At 52.4% G+C, this 21,697-nt stretch overlaps 1 protein-coding gene across 1 annotated transcript in view; it reads left to right on the forward strand.

The window, feature by feature from the left end:
* The window catches only part of LOC146620591 (uncharacterized), a 35,757-nt gene extending 15,806 nt beyond the window's left edge, over positions 1-19,951 (forward strand). Inside the window, exon 3 of the mRNA XM_085369032.1 lies at positions 19,923-19,951. Within this exon, the coding sequence (XP_085225158.1) occupies positions 19,923-19,951 (29 nt within the window). The remainder of the gene's footprint in view (positions 1-19,922) is intronic.
* The last annotated feature ends 1,746 nt before the right edge of the window (positions 19,952-21,697 follow it).

Consider the following 21,697-nt stretch of genomic DNA (forward strand, 5'->3'; position numbering starts at 1 on the left):
CTCAGCCATGACCACACCCTGGTGTAATGTAAATGTCCTAAGCCAGTAACAAAGGCCCTGGTGTAATGTGAATGACCTTAGCCAACACCACTGGCCCTGGTGAAATGTGCATGATATCGGTCAGCACCACAGGCCCAGGCGTAATGTGGATGGCATCAACGAGCAGCAGAGGCCCTGGTGGGGTGAAGATGGCCTCAAAGGAAGCACTGTCCCTGGTGTAATGTGGATGGTAGAAGTCAGCATCACAGGCCCTGATGTAATGCAGATGGCCTCAGCCGAAAGCACAGTCCCTGGTTTGGTTAAGATGGCCTCACAGGAAGCACTGTCTCTGGTGTAATGTGAATGGCCTTAGCAGACACCACTGGCCCTGGGAAATGTGCATGATATCGGTCAGCACCACAGGCCCAGGTGTAATGTGGATGGCCTCATCCAACAACACTGGCCGTGGTGAAATATGGATGGTTTTGGACAGCACCACTTGCGCTGGTATAATGTGGATGGCATCAACGACTAGCACTGGCCCTGGTGAAATGTAGTTGGCCTCAGCCAGTAGCACAGGCCCTTTTGTTATGTGGATGGCATGAGCCAGCAATGCAGGCCCTTGTGAAATGTGGATGGCCTCATCTTACAACACTGTCCCTGGTGAAATATGGATGGTATTGGTCAGCACCACTGGCCCTGGTGTAATGTGAATGGCCTTAGCCAACACCACTGCCCCTGGTGTAATGTGGATGGCATCAGCCAGTATCACATGCCCTTGTGTATTGTGGATGTCGTCAGCCAGCAACACAAGCACTGGTGAAATGTAGTTGGCCTCACCCAGTAGCACAGGCCCTGGTGTAATGTGGATGACATGACCAAGCAACGCAAGCCCTGGTGAAATGAGGATGGCCTCAGCCAGCAACAAAGGCCCTGGTTTTTTTGAAGATGGCCTCACAGGGAGCACTGGCCCTGGTTTAATGTGGATGGCATCAGCCAGTAGCACAGGCCTTTGTATATTGTGGATGGGATCAGCCACCAAAACAGGCCCTGGTGATATGTAGTTGGCCTCAGCCATGACCACACCCTGGTGTAATGTAAATGTCCTAAGCCAGTAGCAAAGGCCCTGGTGTAATGTGAATGACCTTAGCCAACACCACTGGCCCTGGTGAAATGTGCATGATATCGGTCAGCACCACAGGCCCAGGCGTAATGTGGATGGCATCAACGAGCAGCAGAGGCCCTGGTGGGGTGAAGATGGCCTCAAAGCAGGCACTGTCCCTGGTGTAATGTGGATGGTAGAAGTCGGCATCAACGGCCCTGATGTAATGCGGATGGCCTCAGCCAAAAGCACAGTCCCTGGTTTGGTTAAGATGGCCTCACAGGAAGCACTGTCTCTGGTGTAATGTGAATGGCCTTAGCCAACATCACTAGCCCTGGGAAATGTGCATGATATCGGTCAGCACCACAGGCCCAGGTGTAATGTGGATGGCATGACCAAGCAACGCAGGCCCTGGTGAAATGAGGATGGCCTCAGTCAGAAACAAAGGCCCTGGTGTTGTGAAGATGGCCTCACAAGGAGCACTGGCCCTGGTTTAATGTGGATGGCATCAGGCAGTAGCACAGGCCTTTGTATATTGTCGATGGGATCAGGCACCAATACAGGCCCTGGTGATATGTAGTTGGCCTCAGCCATGACCACACCCTGGTGTAATGTAAATGTCCTAAGCCAGTAGCAAAGGCCCTGGTGTAATGTGAATGACCTTAACCAACACCACTGGCCCTGGTGAAATGTGCATGATATCGGTCAGCACCACAGGCCCAGGCGTAATGTGGATGGCATCAACGAGCAGCAGAGGCCCTGGTGGGGTGAAGATGGCCTCAAAGCAAGCACTGTCCCTGGTGTAATGTGGATGGTAGAAGTCGGCATCAAAGGCCCTGATGTAATGCGGATGGCCTCAGCCAAAAGCACAGTCGCTGGTTTGGTTAAGATGGCCTCACAGGGAGCACTGGCCCTGGTTTAATGTGGATGGTAGAAGTCGGCATCAAAGGCCCTGATGTAATGCGGATGGCATCAGCCAAAATCACAGTCCCTGTTTGGTTAAGATGGCCTCACAGGAAGCACTGTCTCTGGTGTAATGTGAATGGCCTTAGCCAACACCACTGGCCCTGGGAAATGTGCATGATATCGATCAGCACCACAGGCCCAGGTGTAATGTGGATGGCCTCATCCAACAACACTGACCGTGGTGAAATGTGGATGGTTTTGGACAGTACCACTTGCGCTGGTATAATGTGGATGGCATCAACGACTAGCACAGGCCCTGGTGAAATGTAGTTGGCCTCAGCCAGTAGCACAGGCCCTGTTGTTATGTGGATGGCATGAGCCAGCAATGCAGGCCCTTGTGAAATGTGGATGGCCTCATCTAACAACACTGTCCCTGGTGAAATATGGATGGTATTGGTCAGCACCACTGGCCCTGGTGTAATGTTAATGGCCTTAGCCAACACCACTGCCCCTGGTGTAATGTGGATGGCATCAGCCCGTATCACATGCCCTTGTGTATTGTGGATGTCGTCAGCCAGCAACACAAGCACTGGTGAAATGTAGTTGGCCTGACCCAGTAGCACAGTCCGTGGTGTAATGTGGATGGCATGACCAAGCAACGCAGGCCCTGGTGAAATGAGGATGGCCTCAGCCAGCAACAAAGGCCCTGGTTTTGTGAAGATGGCCTCACAGGGAGCACTGGCCCTGGTTTAATGTGGATGGCATCAGGCAGTAGCACAGGCCTTTGTATATTGTGGATGGGATCAGGCACCAATACAGGCCCTGGTGATATGTAGTTGGCCTCAGCCATGACCACACCCTGGTGTAATGTAAATGTCCTAAGCCAGTAGCAAAGGCCCTGGTGTAATGTGAATGACCTTAGCCAACACCACTGGTCCTGGTGAAATGTGGATGGTTTCCGACAGCACCACTTGCGCTGGTATAATGTGGATGGCATCAACGACTAGCACAGGCCCTGGTGAAATGTAGTTGGCCTCAGCCAGTAGCACAGGCCCTGTTGTTATGTGGATGGCATGAGCCAGCAATGCAGGCCCTTGTGAAATGTGGATGGCCTCATCTAACAACACTCTCCCTGGTGAAATATGGATGGTATTGGTCAGCACCACTGGCCCTGGTGTAATGTGAATGGCCTTAGCCAACACCACTGTCCCTGGTGTAATGTGGATGGCATCAGCCAGTATCACATGCCCTTGTGTATTGTGGATGTCGTCAGCCAGCAACACAGGCCCTGGTGTAATGTGGATGGCATGACCAAGCAACGCAGGCCCTGGTGAAATGAGGATGGCCTCAGCCAGCAACAAAGAACCTGGTGTGGTGAAGATGGCCTCACAGGGAGAACTGGCCCTGGTGTAATGTGGATGGCATCACCCATTAGCACAGGCCTTTGTATATTGTGGATGGGATCAGGCACTAAGACAGGCACTGGTGAAATGTAGTTGGCCTCAGCCATGACCACACCCTGGTGTAATGTAAATGTCCTAAGCCAGTAGCAAAGGCCCTGGTGTAATGTGAATGACCTTAGCCAACACCACTGGCCCTGGTGAAATGTGCATGATATCGGTCAGCACCACAGGCCCAGGCGTAATGTGGATGGCATCAACGAGCAGCAGAGGACCTGGTGGGGTGAAGATGGCCTCAAAGCAAGCACTGTCCCTGGTGTAATGTGGATGGTAGAAGTCGGCATCAAAGGCCCTGATGTAATGCGGATGGCCTCAGCCAAAAGCACAGTCCCTGGTTTGGTTAAGATGGCCTCACAGGAAGCACTGTCTCTGGTGTAATGTGAATGGCCTTAGCCAACACCACTGGCCCTGGGAAATGTGCATGATATCGGTCAGTACCACAGGCCCAGGTGTAATGTGGATGGCCTCATCCAACAACACTGGCCGTGGTGAAATGTGGATGGTTTTGGAAAGCACCACTTGCACTGGTATAATGTGGATGGCATCAACGACTAGCACAGGCCCTGGTGAAATGTAGTTGGCCTCAGCCAGTAGCACAGGCCCTGTTGTTATGTGGATGGCATGAGCCAGCAATGCAGGCCCTTGTGAAATGTGGATGGCCTCATCTAACAACACTGTCCCTGGTGAAATATGGATGGTATTGGTCAGCACCACTGGCCCTGGTGTAATGTTAATGGCCTTAGCCAACACCACTGCCCCTGGTGTAATGTGGATGGCATCAGCCCGTATCACATGCCCTTGTGTATTGTGGATGTCGTCAGCCAGCAACACAAGCACTGGTGAAATGTAGTTGGCCTGACCCAGTAGCACAGTCCGTGGTGTAATGTGGATGGCATGACCAAGCAACGCAGGCCCTGGTGAAATGAGGATGGCCTCAGCCAGCAACAAAGGCCCTGGTTTTGTGAAGATGGCCTCACAGGGAGCACTGGCCCTGGTTTAATGTGGATGGCATCAGGCAGTAGCACAGGCCTTTGTATATTGTGGATGGGATCAGGCACCAATACAGGCCCTGGTGATATGTAGTTGGCCTCAGCCATGACCACACTCTGGTGTAATGTAAATGTCCTAAGCCAGTAGCAAAGGCCCTGGTGTAATGTGAATGACCTTAGCCAACACCACTGGCCCTGGTGAAATGTGCATGATATCGGCCAGCACCACAGGCCCAGGCGTAATGTGGATGGCATCAACGAGCAGCAGAGGCCCTGGTGCGGTGAAGATGGCCTCAAAGCAAGCACTGTCCCTGGTGTAATGTGGATGGTAGAAGTCGGCATCAAAGGCCCTGATGTAATGTGGATGGCCTCAGCCAAAAGCACAGTCCCTGGTTTGGTTAAGATGGCCTCACAGGAAGCACTGTCTCTGGTGTAATGTGAATGGCCTTAGCCAACACCACTGGCCCTGGGAAATGTGCATGATATCGGTCAGCACCACAGGGCCAGTGGTGTAATGTGGATGGCCTCATCCAACAACACTGGCCGTGGTGAAATATGGATGGTTTTGGACAGCACCACTTGCGCTGGTATAATGTGGATGGCATCAACGACTAGCACAGGACCTGGTGAAATGTAGTTGGCCTCAGCCAGTAGCACAGGCCCTGGTGTTGTGAAGATGGCCTCAGAGGGAGCACTGGCCCTGGTTTAATGTGGATGGCATCAGGCAGTAGCACAGGCCTTTGTATATTGTGGATGGGATCAGGCACCAATACAGGCCCTGGTGATATGTAGTCGGCCTCAGCCATGACCACACCCTGGTGTAATGTAAATGTCCTAAGCCAGTAGCAAAGGCCCTGGTGTAATGTGAATGACCTTAGCCAACACCACTGGCCCTGGTGAAATGTGCATGATATCGGTCAGCACCCAGGCCCAGGCGTAATGTGGATGGCATCAACGAGCAGCAGAGGCCCTGGTGGGGTGAAGATGGCCTCAAAGCAAGCACTGTCCCTGGTGAAATATGGATGGTATTGGTCAGCATCACTGGCCCTGGTGTAATGTGAATGGCCTTAGCCAACACCACTGGCCCTGGTGAAATGTGCAAGATATCGGTCAGGACCACAGGCCCAGGCATAATGTGGATGGCATCAACGAGCAGCAGAGGCCCTGGTGGGGTGAAGATGGCCTCAAAGCAAGCACTGTCCCTGGTGTAATGTGGATGGTAGAAGTCGGCATCACAGGCCCTGATGTAATGCGGATAGCCTCAGCAAAATGCACAGTCCCTGGTTTGGTTAAGATGGCCTCACAGGAAGCACTGTCTCTGGTGTAATGTGAATGGCCTTAGCAGACACCACTGGCCCTGGGAAATGTGCATGATATCGGTCAGCACCACAGGCCCAGGTGTAATGTGGATGGCCTCATCCAACAACACTGGCCGTGGTGAAATATGGATGGTTTTGGACAGCACCACTTGCGCTGGTATAATGTGGATGGCATCAACGACTAGCACTGGCCCTGGTGAAATGTAGTTGGCCTCAGCCAGTAGCACAGTCCCTTTTGTTATGTGGATGGCATGAGCCAGCAATGCAGGCCCTTGTGAAATGTGGATGGCCTCATCTTACAACACTGTCCCTGGTGAAATATGGATGGTATTGGTCAGCACCACTGGCCCTGGTGTAATGTGAATGGCCTTAGCCAACACCACTGCCCCTGGTGTAATGTGGATGGCATCAGCCAGTATCACATGCCCTTGTGTATTGTGGATGTCGTCAGCCAGCAACACAAGCACTGGTGAAATGTAGTTGGCCTCACCCAGTAGCACAGGCCCTGGTGTAATGTGGATGACATGACCAAGCAACGCAAGCCCAGGTGAAATGAGGATGGCCTCAGCCAGCAACAAAGGCCCTGGTTTTTTTGAAGATGGCCTCACAGGGAGCACTGGCCCTGGTTTAATGTGGATGGCATCAGCCAGTAGCACAGGCCTTTGTATATTGTGGATGGGATCAGCCACCAAAACACGCCCTGGTGATATGTAGTTGGCCTCAGCCATGACCACACCCTGGTGTAATGTAAATGTCCTAAGCCAGTAGCAAAGGCCCTGGTGTAATGTGAATGACCTTAGCCAACACCACTGGCCCTGGTGAAATGTGCATGATATCGGTCAGCACCACAGGCCCAGGCGTAATGTGGATGGCATCAACGAGCAGCAGAGGCCCTGGTGGGGTGAAGATGGCCTCAAAGCAGGCACTGTCCTTGGTGTAATGTGGATGGTAGAAGTCGGCATCACAGGCCCTGATGTAATGCGGATGGCCTCAGTCAAAAGCACAGTCCCTGGTTTGGTTAAGATGGCCTCACAGGAAGCACTGTCTCTGGTGTAATGTGAATGGCCTTAGCCAACATCACTGGCCCTGGGAAATGTGCATGATATCGGTCAGCACCACAGGCCCAGGTGTAATGTGGATGGCATGACCAAGCAACGCAGGCCCTGGTGAAATGAGGATGGCCTCAGCCAGAAACAAAGGCCCTGGTGTTGTGAAGATGGCCTCACAAGGAGCACTGGCCCTGGTTTAATGTGGATGGCATCAGGCAGTAGCACAGGCCTTTGTATATTGTCGATGGGATCAGGCACCAATACAGGCCCTGGTGATATGTAGTTGGCCTCAGCCATGACCACACCCTGGTGTAATGTAAATGTCCTAAGCCAGTAGCAAAGGCCCTGGTGTAATGTGAATGACCTTAACCAACACCACTGGCCCTGGTGAAATGTGCATGATATCGGTCAGCACCACAGGCCCAGGCGTAATGTGGATGGCATCAACGAGCAGCAGAGGCCCTGGTGGGGTGAAGATGGCCTCAAAGCAAGCACTGTCCCTGGTGTAATGTGGATGGTAGAAGTCGGCATCAAAGGCCCTGATGTAATGCGGATGGCCTCAGCCAAAAGCACAGTCGCTGGTTTGGTTAAGATGGCCTCACAGGGAGCACTGGCCCTGGTTTAATGTGGATGGTAGAAGTCGGCATCAAAGGCCCTGATGTAATGCGGATGGCATCAGCCAAAATCACAGTCCCTGTTTGGTTAAGATGGCCTCACAGGAAGCACTGTCTCTGGTGTAATGTGAATGGCCTTAGCCAACACCACTGGCCCTGGGAAATGTGCATGATATATGTCAGCACCACAGGCCCAGGTGTGATGTGGATGGCATGACCAAGCAACGCAGGCCCTGGTGAAATGAGGATGGCCTCAGCCAGCAACAAAGGCCCTGGTGTTGTGAAGATGGCCTCACAAGGAGCACTGGCCCTGGTTTAATGTGGATGGCATCAGCCAGTAGCACAGGCCTTTGTATATTGTCGATGGGATCAGCCACCAATACAGGCCTTGGTGATATGTAGTTGGCCTCAGCCATGACCACACCCTGGTGTAATGTAAATGTCCTAAGCCAGTAGCAAAGGCGCTGGTGTAATGTGAATGGCCTTAGCCAACACCACTGGCCCTGGGAAATGTGCATGATATCGATCAGCACCACAGGCCCAGGTGTAATGTGGATGGCCTCATCCAACAACACTGACCGTGGTGAAATGTGGATGGTTTTGGACAGTACCACTTGCGCTGGTATAATGTGGATGGCATCAACGACTAGCACAGGCCCTGGTGAAATGTAGTTGGCCTCAGCCAGTAGCACAGGCTCTGTTGTTATGTGGATGGCATGAGCCAGCAATGCAGGCCCTTGTGAAATGTGGATGGCCTCATCTAACAACACTGTCCCTGGTGAAATATGGATGGTATTGGTCAGCACCACTGGCCCTGGTGTAATGTGAATGGCCTTAGCCAACACCACTGCCCCTGGTGTAATGTGGATGGCATCAGCCAGTATCACATGCCCTTGTGTATTGTGGATGTCGTCAGCCAGCAACACAAGCACTGGTGAAATGTAGTTGGCCTCACCCAGTAGCACAGTCCCTGGTGTAATGTGGATGGAATGACCAAGCAACGCAAGCCCTGGTGAAATGAGGATGGCCTCAGCCACCAACAAAGGCCCTGTTTTTTTGAAGATGGCCTCACAGGGAGCACTGGCCCTGGTTTAATGTGGATGGCATCAGCCAGTAGCACAGGCCTTTGTATATTGTGGATGGGATCAGGCACCAATACAGGCCCTGGTAATATGTAGTTGGCCTCAGCCATGACCACACCCTCGTGCAATGTAAATGTCCTAAGCCAGTAGCAAAGGCCCTGGTGTAATGTGAATGACCTTAGCCAACACCACTGGCCCTGGTGAAATGTGCATGATATCGGTCAGCACCACAGGCCCAGGCATAATGTGGATGGCATCAACGAGCAGCAGAGGCCCTGGTGGGGTGAAGATGGCCTCAAAGCAAGCACTGTCCCTGGTGTAATGTGGATGGTAGAAGTCGGCATCACAGGCCCTGATGTAATGTGGATGGCCTCAGCCAAAAGCACAGTCCCTGGTTTGGTTAAGATGGCCTCACAGGAAGCACTGTCTCTGGTGTAATGTGAATGGCCTTAGCCAACACCACTGGCCCTGGGAAATGTGCATGATATCGGTCAGCACCACAGGCCCAGGTGTAATGTGGATTGCCTCATCCAGCACCACAGACCTTGGTGTGTTGATGATGGCCTCAATGGAAGCACTTGCAGTGGTGTAATGTGGATGGCCTCATCCAACAACACTGGTCCTGGTGAAATGTGGATGGTTTCCGACAGCACCACTTGCGCTGGTATAATGTGGATGGCATCAACGACTAGCACAGGCCCTGGTGAAATGTAGTTGGCCTCAGCCAGTAGCACAGGCCCTGTTGTTATGTGGATGGCATGAGCCAGCAATGCAGGCCCTTGTGAAATGTGGATGGCCTCATCTAACAACACTGTCCCTGGTGAAATATGGATGGTATTGGTCAGCACCACTGGCCCTGGTGTAATGTGAATGGCCTTAGCCAACACCACTGTCCCTGGTGTAATGTGGATGGCATCAGCCAGTATCACATGCCCTTGTGTATTGTGGATGTCGTCAGCCAGCAACACAAGCCCTGGTGAAATGTAGTTGGCCTCACCCAGTAGCACAGGCCCTGGTGTAATGTGGATGGCATGACCAAGCAACGCAGGCCCTGGTGAAATGAGGATGGCCTCAGCCAGCAACAAAGAACCTGGTGTGGTGAAGATGGCCTCACAGGGAGAACTGGCCCTGGTGTAATGTGGATGGCATCAGCCAGTAGCACAGGCCTTTGTATATTGTGGATGGGATCAGGCACTAAGACAGGCACTGGTGAAATGTAGTTGGCCTCAGCCATGACCACACCCTGGTGTAATGTAAATGTCCTAAGCCAGTAGCAAAGGCCCTGGTGTAATGTGAATGACCTTAGCCAACACCACTGGCCCTGGTGAAATGTGCATGATATCGGTCAGGACCACAGGCCCAGGCGTAATGTGGATGGCATCAACGAGCAGCAGAGGCCCTGGTGGGGTGAAGATGGCCTCAAAGCAAGCACTGTCCCTGGTGTAATGTGGATGGTAGAAGTCGGCATCAAAGGCCCTGATGTAATGCGGATGGCCTCAGCCAAAAGCACAGTCCCTGGTTTGGTTAAGATGGCCTCACAGGAAGCACTGTCTCTGGTGTAATGTGAATGGCCTTAGCCAACACCACTGGCCCTGGGAAATGTGCATGATATCGGTCAGCACCACAGGCCCAGGTGTAATGTGGATTGCCTCATCCAGCACCACAGACCTTGGTGTGTTGATGATGGCCTCAATGGAAGCACTTGCAGTGGTGTAATGTGGATGGCCTCATCGAACAACACTGGTCCTGGTGAAATGTGGATGGTTTCCGACAGCACCACTTGCGCTGGTATAATGTGGATGGCATCAACGACTAGCACAGGCCCTGGTGAAATGTAGTTGGCCTCAGCCAGTAGCACAGGCCCTGTTGTTATGTGGATAGCATGAGCCAGCAATGCAGGCCCTTGTGAAATGTGGATGGCCTCATCTAACAACACTGTCCCTGGTGAAATATGGATGGTATTGGTCAGCACCACTGGCCCTGGTGTAATGTGAATGGCCTTAGCCAACACCACTGTCCCTGGTGTAATGTGGATGGCATCAGCCAGTATCACATGCCCTTGTGTATTGTGGATGTCGTCAGCCAGCAACACAAGCCCTGGTGAAATGTAGTTGGCCTCACCCAGTAGCACAGGCCCTGGTGTAATGTGGATGGCATGACCAAGCAACGCAGGCCCTGGTGAAATGAGGATGGCCTCAGCCAGCAACAAAGAACCTGGTGTGGTGAAGATGGCCTCACAGGGAGAACTGGCCCTGGTGTAATGTGGATGGCATCACCCAGTAGCACAGGCCTTTGTATATTGTGGATGGGATCAGGCACTAAGACAGGCACTGGTGAAATGTAGTTGGCCTCAGCCATGACCACACCCTGGTGTAATGTAAATGTCCTAAGCCAGTAGCAAAGGCCCTGGTGTAATGTGAATGACCTTAGCCAACACCACTGGCCCTGGTGAAATGTGCATGATATCGGTCAGCACCACAGGCCCAGGCGTAATGTGGATGGCATCAACGAGCAGCAGAGGACCTGGTGGGGTGAAGATGGCCTCAAAGCAAGCACTGTCCCTGGTGTAATGTGGATGGTAGAAGTCGGCATCAAAGGCCCTGATGTAATGCGGATGGCCTCAGCCAAAAGCACAGTCCCTGGTTTGGTTAAGATGGCCTCACAGGAAGCACTGTCTCTGGTGTAATGTGAATGGCCTTAGCCAACACCACTGGCCCTGGGAAATGTGCATGATATCGGTCAGCACCACAGGCCCAGGTGTAATGTGGATTGCCTCATCCAGCACCACAGACCTTGGTGTGTTGATGATGGCCTCAATGGAAGCACTTGCAGTGGTGTAATGTGGATGGCCTCATCCAACAACACTGGTCCTGGTGAAATGTGGATGGTTTTGGAAAGCACCACTTGCACTGGTATAATGTGGATGGCATCAACAACTAGCACAGGCCCTGGTGAAATGTAGTTGGCCTCAGCCAGTAGCACAGGCCCTGTTGTTATGTGGATGGCATGAGCCAGCAATGCAGGCCCTTGTGAAATGTGGATGGCCTCATCTAACAACACTCTCCCTGGTGAAATATGGATGGTATTGGTCAGCACCACTGGCCCTGGTGTAATGTTAATGGCCTTAGCCAACACCACTGCCCCTGGTGTAATGTGGATGGCATCAGCCCGTATCACATGCCCTTGTGTATTGTGGATGTCGTCAGCCAGCAACACAAGCACTGGTGAAATGTAGTTGGCCTGACCCAGTAGCACAGTCCGTGGTGTAATGTGGATGGCATGACCAAGCAACGCAGGCCCTGGTGAAATGAGGATGGCCTCAGCCAGCAACAAAGGCCCTGGTTTTGTGAAGATGGCCTCACAGGGAGCACTGGCCCTGGTTTAATGTTGATGTCATCAGGCAGTAGCACAGGCCTTTGTATATTGTCGATGGGATGAGGCACCAATACAGGCCCTGGTGATATGTAGTTGGCCTCAGCCATGACCACACCCTGGTGTAATGTAAATGTCCTAAGCCAGTAGCAAAGGCCCTGGTGTAATGTGAATGACCTTAGCCAACACCACTGGCCCTGGGAAATGTGCATGATATCGGTCAGCACCACAGGCCCAGGTGTAATGTGGATGGCATGACCAAGCAACGCAGGCCGTGGTGAAATGAGGATGGCCTCAGCCAGCAACAAAGGCCCTGGTGTTGTGAAGATGGCCTCACAAGGAGCACTGGCCCTGGTTTAATGTGGATGGCATCAGCCAGAAGAACAGGCCTTTGTATATTGTCGATGGGATCAGGCACCAATACAGGCCCTGGTGATATGTAGTTGGCCTCAGCCATGACCACACCCTGGTGTAATGTAAATGTCCTAAGCCAGTAGCAAAGGCCCTGGTGTAATGTGAATGACCTTAGCCAACACCACTGGCCCTGGTGAAATGTGCATGATATCGGTCAGCACCACAGGCCCAGGTGTAATGTGGATGGCATCAACGAGCAGCAGAGGCCCTGGTGGGGTGAAGATGGCCTCAAAGCAAGCACTGTCCCTGGTGTAATGTGGATGGTAGAAAGGAAGGAAAGGAAGGAAAGGAAGGAAGGAAAGGAAAGGGGGTTTATTGCCAAATGTTGAGCAGGTTTACAACATTAGGAAATTGCTGCGGTGCTTCAGTGCAAACATAGTGTCATAAATTGCGCTTAAATAGACATGAAAAAATAAAAGTAAAAAATAAAAGTAAGAATAAGAATTAAAAGTGCTACGTAGAAAGATATGTGCATGAGATATACATGAGATATATACATGAGATATATACATGAGAATAAGAATTAAGAGTGCTGCGTAGAAAGATATATACATGAGAATAAGAATTAAAAGTGCTGCGTAGAAAGATATATACATGAGTGCAGGTGGTGATCAGTGCCAAACATGGAATGATGCAGTGACACAGCGTAGGGTCATGTGTTAGTGGCGGGAACAGTCATATGGTTATTGTTCATGTGTCCAACAGCAGAGGGGAAGAAGCTGTTCTTATGGCGAGAGGTTCTGGTGCGAATGGACCGGAGCCTCCTGCCTGAGGGGAGCAGGTCAAACAGACTGTGTCCAGGGTGAGAAGGGTCAGCTGAGATACGAGCTGCACGCCGCAATGTCCTGGAGGTGTGCAGGTCCTGCAGAGATGGGAGTCTGCAGCCAATCACCTTCTCAGCAGAGCGCACAACACGCTGCAGTCTCTGTTTGTCCCTGATAGTGGCTCCAGCATACCACACTGTGATGGAGGAGGTGAGGATGGACTCGATGATTGCAGTGTAGAACTGCATCATCGTCCGTGTTGGCAGGTTGAATTTCTTCAGCTGCCTCAGGAAGTACATCCTCTGCTGGGCTTTCTTGATGACGGAGGTGATGGTGGGCTCCCACTTCAGGTCCTGGGTGATGGTGGTACCCAGGAAGCGGAATGAGTCCACAGAGGTGATGGGGGTGTCAGTCAGGATGATGGGGGGGAGTGGGGCTGTGTTCTTCCTGAAGTCCACAATGATCTCCACTGTCTTCTGGGCATTCAGCACCAGGTTGTTGTGGCTGCACCAGGACACCAGACGTTCAACCTCCCTCCTGTAGGCAGACTCATCCCCGTCCGAGATGAGCCCAATAACGGTGGTGTCATCTGCAAACTTGATTAGCTTGACAGACTGGTGGGTGGAGGTGCAGCAGTTGGTGTACAGGGAGAAGAGCAGAGGAGAAAGAACACAGCCCTGAGGGAAGCCGGTGCTGATGGTCCGGGAGTCCGAGACATTCTTTCCCAGCCTCACATGCTGCTTCCTGTCCGTCAGGAAGTCAGTGATCCACCGGCAGGTGGGATCAGGCACATTCATCTGGGAAAGCTTGCCTCGGAGATGGTCTGGAAGGATGGTGTTGAAGGCAGAGCTGAAGTCCACAAACAGGATCCTGGCGTAGGTTCCTGGGGAGTCCAGATGCTGCAGGATGAAGTGTAGGGCCATGTTGATGGCGTCGTCTACAGACCTGTTGGCTCTATATGCAAACTGCAGGGGGTCCAGGAGGGGGGCCGTGAGGGTCTTGAGATGGGAGAGAACTAGGCGCTCAAATGACTTCATGACCACAGATGTCAGAGCCACGGGTCTGTAGTCATTTAGTCCAGTGATCCTAGGTTTCTTGGGGACAGGGATTATGGTAGAGGACTTGAAGCAGGCAGGCACATGACATGCCTGCAGTGAGGAGTTGAAAATGCCAGAAAACACTGGGGCCAGCTCGTTTGCACAGTGTCTGAGGGTGGCAGGAGACACACCGTCTGGGCCGGGAGCTTTCCGAGCATTCAGATTCTTAAACTGCTTCCTCACATCTGCTTCATGAATATGAAGAGTTGTGGTGGGAGGAGGTGGTGTGAAATCCTCTTTTGTGTGGGGTGAGGAGGGGGGTGTTGTAGGTGAACAGTTTGAAGGTGGTGATGGCTCTATGGAGGGGGGAGAGGTGGGGGGATGAGTGTCCAAAGTGTCTCTATTGTTGGGGCCGTTGGAGGTGTGAAGGCTGCCTGATGGCTCGTCAAAACGGCAGTAAAAGTCGTTGAGGGTGTTGGCCAAGAGCAAGTCGTCAGTGGAGTGGGGGGTTTTAGGCTTGTAGTTTGTGATATTCCTAAAACCTTTCCACACAGAGGCCGAGTCATTCTCTGAGATCTGCTACTGCATCTTCTCAGAGTGCTGATGTTTAGCAATGTCCACTTCTCTAGTGGCATCAAAGGCCCTGATGTAATGCGGATGGCCTCAGCCAAAAGCACAGTCCCTGGTTTGGTTAAGATGGCCTCACAGGAAGCACTGTCTCTGGTGTAATGTGAATGGCCTTAGCCAACACCACTGGCCCTGGGAAATGTGCATGATATCGGTCAGCACCACAGGCCCAGTGTTGTAATGTGGATGGCCTCATCCAACAACACTGGCCGTGGTGAAATATGGATGGTTTTGGACAGCACCACTTGCGCTGGTATAATGTGGATGGCATCAACGACTAGCACAGGCCCTGGTGAAATGTAGTTGGCCTCAGCCAGTAGCACAGGCCCTTTTGTTATGTGGATGGCATGAGCCAGCAATGCAGGCCCTTGTGAAATGTGGATTGCCTCATCTAACAACACTGTCCCTGGTGAAATATGGATGGTATTGGTCAGCACCACTGGCCCTGGTGTAATGTGAATGACCTTAGCCAACACCACTGCCCCTGGTGTAATGTGGATGGCATCAGCCAGTATCACATGCCCTTGTGTATTGTGGATGTCGTCAGCCAGCAACACAAGCACTGGTGAAATGTAGTTGGCCTCACCCAGTAGCAGAGTCCCGGGTGTAATGTGGATGGCATGACCAAGCAACGCAGGCCCTGGTGAAATGAGGATGGCCTCAGCCAGCAACAAAGGCCCTGGTGTGGTGAAGATGGCCTCACAGGGAGCACTGGCCCTGGTTTAATGTGGATGGCATCAGCCAGTAGCACAGGCCTTTGTATATTGTGGATGGGATCAGGCACCAATACAGGCCCTGGTGATATGTAGTTGGCCTCAGCCATGACCACACCCTGGTGTAATGTAAATGTCCTAAGCCAGTAGCAAAGGCCCTGGTGTACTGTGAATGACCTTAGCCAACACCACTGGCCCTGGTGAAATGTGCATGATATCGGTCAGCACCACAGGCCCAGGCGTAATGTGGATGGCATCAACGAGCAGCAGAGGCCCTGGTGGGGTGAAGAAGGACTCAAAGCAAGCACTGTCCCTGGTGTAATGTGGATGGTAGAAGTCGGCATCAAAGGCCCTGATGTAATGCGGATGGCCTCAGCCAAAAGCGCAGTCCCTGGTTTGGTTAAGATGGCCTCACAGGAAGCACTGTCTTTGGTGTAATGTGAATGGCCTTAGCCAACACCACTGGCCCTGGGAAATGTGCATGATATCGATCAGCACCACTGGCCCAGTGGTGTAATGTGGATGGCCTCATCCAACAACACTGGCCGTGGTGAAATGTGGATGGTTTTGGACAGCACCACTTGCGCTGGTATAATGTGGATGGCATCAACGACTAGCACAGGCCCTGGTGAAATGTAGTTGGCCTCAGCCAGTAGCACAGGCCCTGTTGTTATGTGGATGGCACCAGCCAGCAATGCAGGCCCTTGTGAAATGTGGATGGCCTCATCTAACAACACTGTCCCTGGTGAAATATGGATGGTATTGGTCAGCACCACTGGCCCTGGTGTAATGTGAATGGCCTTAGCCAACACCACTGCCCCTGGTGTAATGTGGATGGCATCATCCAGTATCACATGCCCTTGTGTATTGTGGATGTCGTCAGCCAGCAACACAAGCACTGGTGAAATGTAGTTGGACTCACCCAGTAGAACAGTCCCTGGTGTAATGTGAATGGCATGACCAAGCAACGCAAGCCCTGGTGAAATGAGGATGGCCTCAGCCAGCAACAAAGGCCCTGGTGTGGTGAAGATGGCCTCACAGGGAGCACTGGCCCTGGTTTAATGTGGATGGCATCAGCCAGTAGCACAGGCCTTTGTATATTGTGGATGGGATCAGGCACCAATACAGGCCCTGGTGATATGTAGTTGGCCTCAGCCATGACCACACCCTGGTGTAATGTAAATGTCCTAAGCCAGTAGCAAAGGCCCTGGTGTAATGTGAATGACCTTAGCCAACACCACTGGCCCTGGTGAAATGTGCATGATATCGGTCAGCACCACAGGCCCAGGCATAATGTGGATGGCATCAACGAGCAGCAGAGGCCCTGGTGGGGTGAAGATGGCCTCAAAGGAAGCACTGTCCCTGGTGTAATGTGGATGGTAGAAGTCGGCATCACAGGCCCTGATGTAATGCGGATGGCCTCAGCCAAAAGCACAGTCCCTGGTTTGGTTAAGATGGCCTCACAGGAAGCACTGTCTCTGGTGTAATGAGAATGGCCTTAGCCAACACCACTGGCCCTAGGAAATGTGCATGATATCGGTCAGCACCACAGGCCCAGGTGTAATGTGGATGGCCTCATCCAACAACACTGGCCGTGGTGAAATGTGGATGGTTTTGGACAGCACCACTTGCGCTGGTATAATGTGGATGGCATCAACGACTAGCAAAGGCCCTGGTGAAATGTAGTTGGCCTCAGCCAGTAGCACAAGCCCTGTTGTTATGTGGATGGCATGAGCCAGCAATGCAGGCCCTTGTGAAATGTGGATGGCCTCATCTAACAACACTGTCCCTGGTGAAATATGGATGGTATTGGTCAGCACCACTGGCCCTGGTGTAATGTGAATGGCCTTAGCCAACACCACTGCCCCTGGTGTAATGTGGATGGCATCAGCCAGTATTGCAGTGTAGAACTGCATCATCGTCCGTGTTGGCAGGTTGAATTTCTTCAGCTGCCTCAGGAAGTACATCCTCTGCTGGGCTTTCTTGATGACGGAGGTGATGGTGGGCTCCCACTTCAGGTCCTGGGTGATGGTGGTACCCAGGAAGCGGAATGAGTCCACAGAGGTGATGGGGGTGTCAGTCAGGATGATGGGGGGGAGTGGGGCTGTGTTCTTCCTGAAGTCCACAATGATCTCCACTGTCTTCTGGGCATTCAGCACCAGGTTGTTGTGGCTGCACCAGGACACCAGACGTTCAACCTCCCTCCTGTAGGCAGACTCATCCCCGTCCGAGATGAGCCCAATAACGGTGGTGTCATCTGCAAACTTGATTAGCTTGACAGACTGGTGGGTGGAGGTGCAGCAGTTGGTGTACAGGGAGAAGAGCAGAGGAGAAAGAACACAGCCCTGAGGGAAGCCGGTGCTGATGGTCCGGGAGTCCGAGACATTCTTTCCCAGCCTCACATGCTGCTTCCTGTCCGTCAGGAAGTCAGTGATCCACCGGCAGGTGGGATCAGGCACATTCATCTGGGAAAGCTTGCCTCGGAGATGGTCTGGAAGGATGGTGTTGAAGGCAGAGCTGAAGTCCACAAACAGGATCCTGGCGTAGGTTCCTGGGGAGTCCAGATGCTGCAGGATGAAGTGTAGGGCCATGTTGATGGCGTCGTCTACAGACCTGTTGGCTCTATATGCAAACTGCAGGGGGTCCAGGAGGGGGGCCGTGAGGGTCTTGAGATGGGAGAGAACTAGGCGCTCAAATGACTTCATGACCACAGATGTCAGAGCCACGGGTCTGTAGTCATTTAGTCCAGTGATCCTAGGTTTCTTGGGGACAGGGATTATGGTAGAGGACTTGAAGCAGGCAGGCACATGACATGCCTGCAGTGAGGAGTTGAAAATGCCAGAAAACACTGGGGCCAGCTCGTTTGCACAGTGTCTGAGGGTGGCAGGAGACACACCGTCTGGGCCGGGAGCTTTCCGAGCATTCAGATTCTTAAACTGCTTCCTCACATCTGCTTCATGAATATGAAGAGTTGTGGTGGGAGGAGGTGGTGTGAAATCCTCTTTTGTGTGGGGTGAGGAGGGGGGTGTTGTAGGTGAACAGTTTGAAGGTGGTGATGGCTCTATGGAGGGGGGAGAGGTGGGGGGATGAGTGTCCAAAGTGTCTCTATTGTTGGGGCCGTTGGAGGTGTGAAGGCTGCCTGATGGCTCGTCAAAACGGCAGTAAAAGTCGTTGAGGGTGTTGGCCAAGAGCAAGTCGTCAGTGGAGTGGGGGGTTTTAGGCTTGTAGTTTGTGATATTCCTAAAACCTTTCCACACAGAGGCCGAGTCATTCTCTGAGATCTGCTACTGCATCTTCTCAGAGTGCTGATGTTTAGCAATGTCCACTTCTCTAGTGGCATCAAAGGCCCTGATGTAATGCGGATGGCCTCAGCCAAAAGCACAGTCCCTGGTTTGGTTAAGATGGCCTCACAGGAAGCACTGTCTCTGGTGTAATGTGAATGGCCTTAGCCAACACCACTGGCCCTGGGAAATGTGCATGATATCGGTCAGCACCACAGGCCCAGGTGTAATGTGGATGGCATGACCAAGCAACGCAGGCCCTGGTGAAATGAGGATGGCCTCAGCCAGCAACAAAGGCCCTGGTGTTGTAAAGATGGCCTCACAGGGAGCACTGGCCCTGGTTTAATGTGGATGGCATCAGGCAGTAGCACAGGCCTTTGTATATTGTGGATGGGATCGGGCACCAATACAGGCCCTGGTGATATGTAGTCGGCCTCAGCCATGACCACACCCTGGTGTAATGTAAATGTCCTAAGCCAGTAGCAAAGGCCCTGGTGTAATGTGAATGACCTTAGCCAACACCACTGGCCCTGGTGAAATGTGCATGATATCGGTCAGCACCACAGGCCCAGGCGTAATGTGGATGGCATCAACGAGCAGCAGAGGCCCTGGTGGGGTGAAGATGGCCTCAAAGCAAGCACTGTCCCTGGTGTAATGTGGATGGTAGAAGTCGGCATCAAAGGCCCTGATGTAATGCGGATGGCCTCAGCCAAAATCACAGTCCCTGGTTTGGTTAAGATGGCCTCACAGGAAGCACTGTCTCTGGTGTAATGTGAATGGCCTTAGCCAACACCACTGGCCCTGGGAAATGTGCATGATATCGGTCAGCACCACATGCCCAGGTGTAATGTGGATGGCCTCATCCAACAACACTGGCCGTGGTGAAATGTGGATGGTTTTGGACAGCACCACTTGCGCTGGTATAATGTGGATGGCATCAACGACTAGCACAGGCCCTGGTGAAATGTAGTTGGCCTCAGCCAGTAGCACAGGCCCTGTTGTTATGTGGATGGCATGAGCCAGCAATGCAGGCCCTTGTGAAATGTGGATGGCCTCATCTAACAACACTGTCCCTGGTGAAATATGGATGGTATTGGACAGCACCACTGGCCCTGGTGTAATGTGAATGGCCTTAGCCAACACCACTGCCCCTGGTGTAATGTGGATGGCATCAGCCAGTATCACATGCCCTTGTGTATTGTGGATGTCGTCAGCCATCAACACAACCACTGGTGAAATGTAGTTGGCCTCACCCAGTAGCACAGTCCCTGGTGTAATGTGGATGGCATGACCAAGCAACGCAGGCCCTGGTGAAATGAGGATGGCCTCAGCCCTGGTTTTGTGAAGATGGCCTCACAGGGAGCACTGGCCCTGGTTTAATGTGGATGGCATCAGCCAATAGCACAGGCCTTTGTATATTGTCGATGGGATCAGGCACCAATACAGGCCTTGGTGATATGTAGTTGGCCTCAGCCATGACCACACCCTGGTGTAATGTAAATGTCCTAAGCCAGTAGCAAAGGCCCTGGTGTAATGTGAATGACCTTAGCCAACACCACTGGCCCTGGTGAAATGTGCATGATATCGGTCAGCACCACAGGACCAGGCGTAATGTGGATGGCATCAACGAGCAGCAGAGGCCCTGGTGGGGTGAAGATGGCCTCAAAGCAAGCACTGTCCCTGGTGTAATGTGGATGGTAGAAGTCGGCATCACAGGCCCTGATGTAATGCGGATGGCCTCAGCCAGAAGCACAGTCCCTGTTTTGTTTAAGATGGCCTCACAGGAAGCACTGTCTCTGGTGTAATGTGGATGGCATCAGCCAGTATCACATGCCCTTGTGTATTGTGGATGTCGTCAGCCAGCAACACAAGCACTGGTGAAATGTAGTTGGCCTCACCCAGTAGCACAGTCCGTGGTGTAATGTGGATGGCATGACCAAGCAACGCAGGCCCTGGTGAAATGAGGATGGCCTCAGCCAGCAACAAAGGCCCTGGTTTTGTGAAGATGGCCTCACAGGGAGCACTGGCCCTGGTTTAATGTGGATGGCATCAGGCAGTAGCACAGGCCTTTGTATATTGTGGATGGGATCAGGCACCAATACAGGCCCTGGTGATATGTAGTTGGCCTCAGCCATGACCACACCCTGGTGTAATGTAAATGTCCTAAGCCAGTAGCAAAGGCCCTGGTGTAATGTGAATGACCTTAGCCAACACCACTGGCCCTGGAGAAATGTGCATGATATCGGTCAGCACCACAGGCCCAGGCGTAATGTGGATGGCATCAACGAGCAGCAGAGGCCCTGGTGGGGTGAAGATGGCCTCAAAGCAAGCACTGTCCCTGGTGTAATGTGGATGGTAGAAGTCGGCATCACAGGCTCTGATGTAATGCGGATGGCCTCAGCCAAAAGCACAGTCCCTGGTTTGGTTATGATGGCCTCACAGGAAGCACTGTCTCTGGTGTAATGTGAATGGCCTTAGCCAACACCACTGGCCCTAGGAAATGTGCATGATATCGGTCAGCACCACAGGCCCAGGTGTAATGTGTATGGCCTCATCCAACAACACTGGCCGTGGTGAAATGTGGATGGTTTTGGACAGCACCACTTGCGCTGGTATAATGTGGATGGCATCAACGACTAGCACAGGCCCTGGTGAAATGTAGTTGGCCTCAGCCAGTAGCACAGGCCCTGTTGTTATGTGGATGGCATGAGCCAGCAATGCAGGCCCTTGTGAAATGTGGATGGCCTCATCTAACAACACTGTCCCTGGTGAAATATGGATGGTATTGGTCAGCACCACTGGCCCTGGTGTAATGTGAATGGCCTCAGCCAGTAGCACAGTCCCTGGTTTTGTTAAGATGGCCTCACAGGAAGCACCTTCTCAGGTGTAATGTGAATAGACTTAGCCAACACCACTGGCCCTGCGAAATGTGCATGATATCGGTCACCACCACAGGCCCAGGTGTAATGTGGATGGCCTCATCCAACAA

The sequence above is a fragment of the Diplotaxodon limnothrissa genome, linkage group LG13 (assembly GCF_057381915.1).
Source record: "Diplotaxodon limnothrissa isolate DT_005_m linkage group LG13, D_limnothrissa_male_GT1.1, whole genome shotgun sequence".
Lineage (NCBI taxonomy): Eukaryota > Metazoa > Chordata > Actinopteri > Cichliformes > Cichlidae > Diplotaxodon > Diplotaxodon limnothrissa.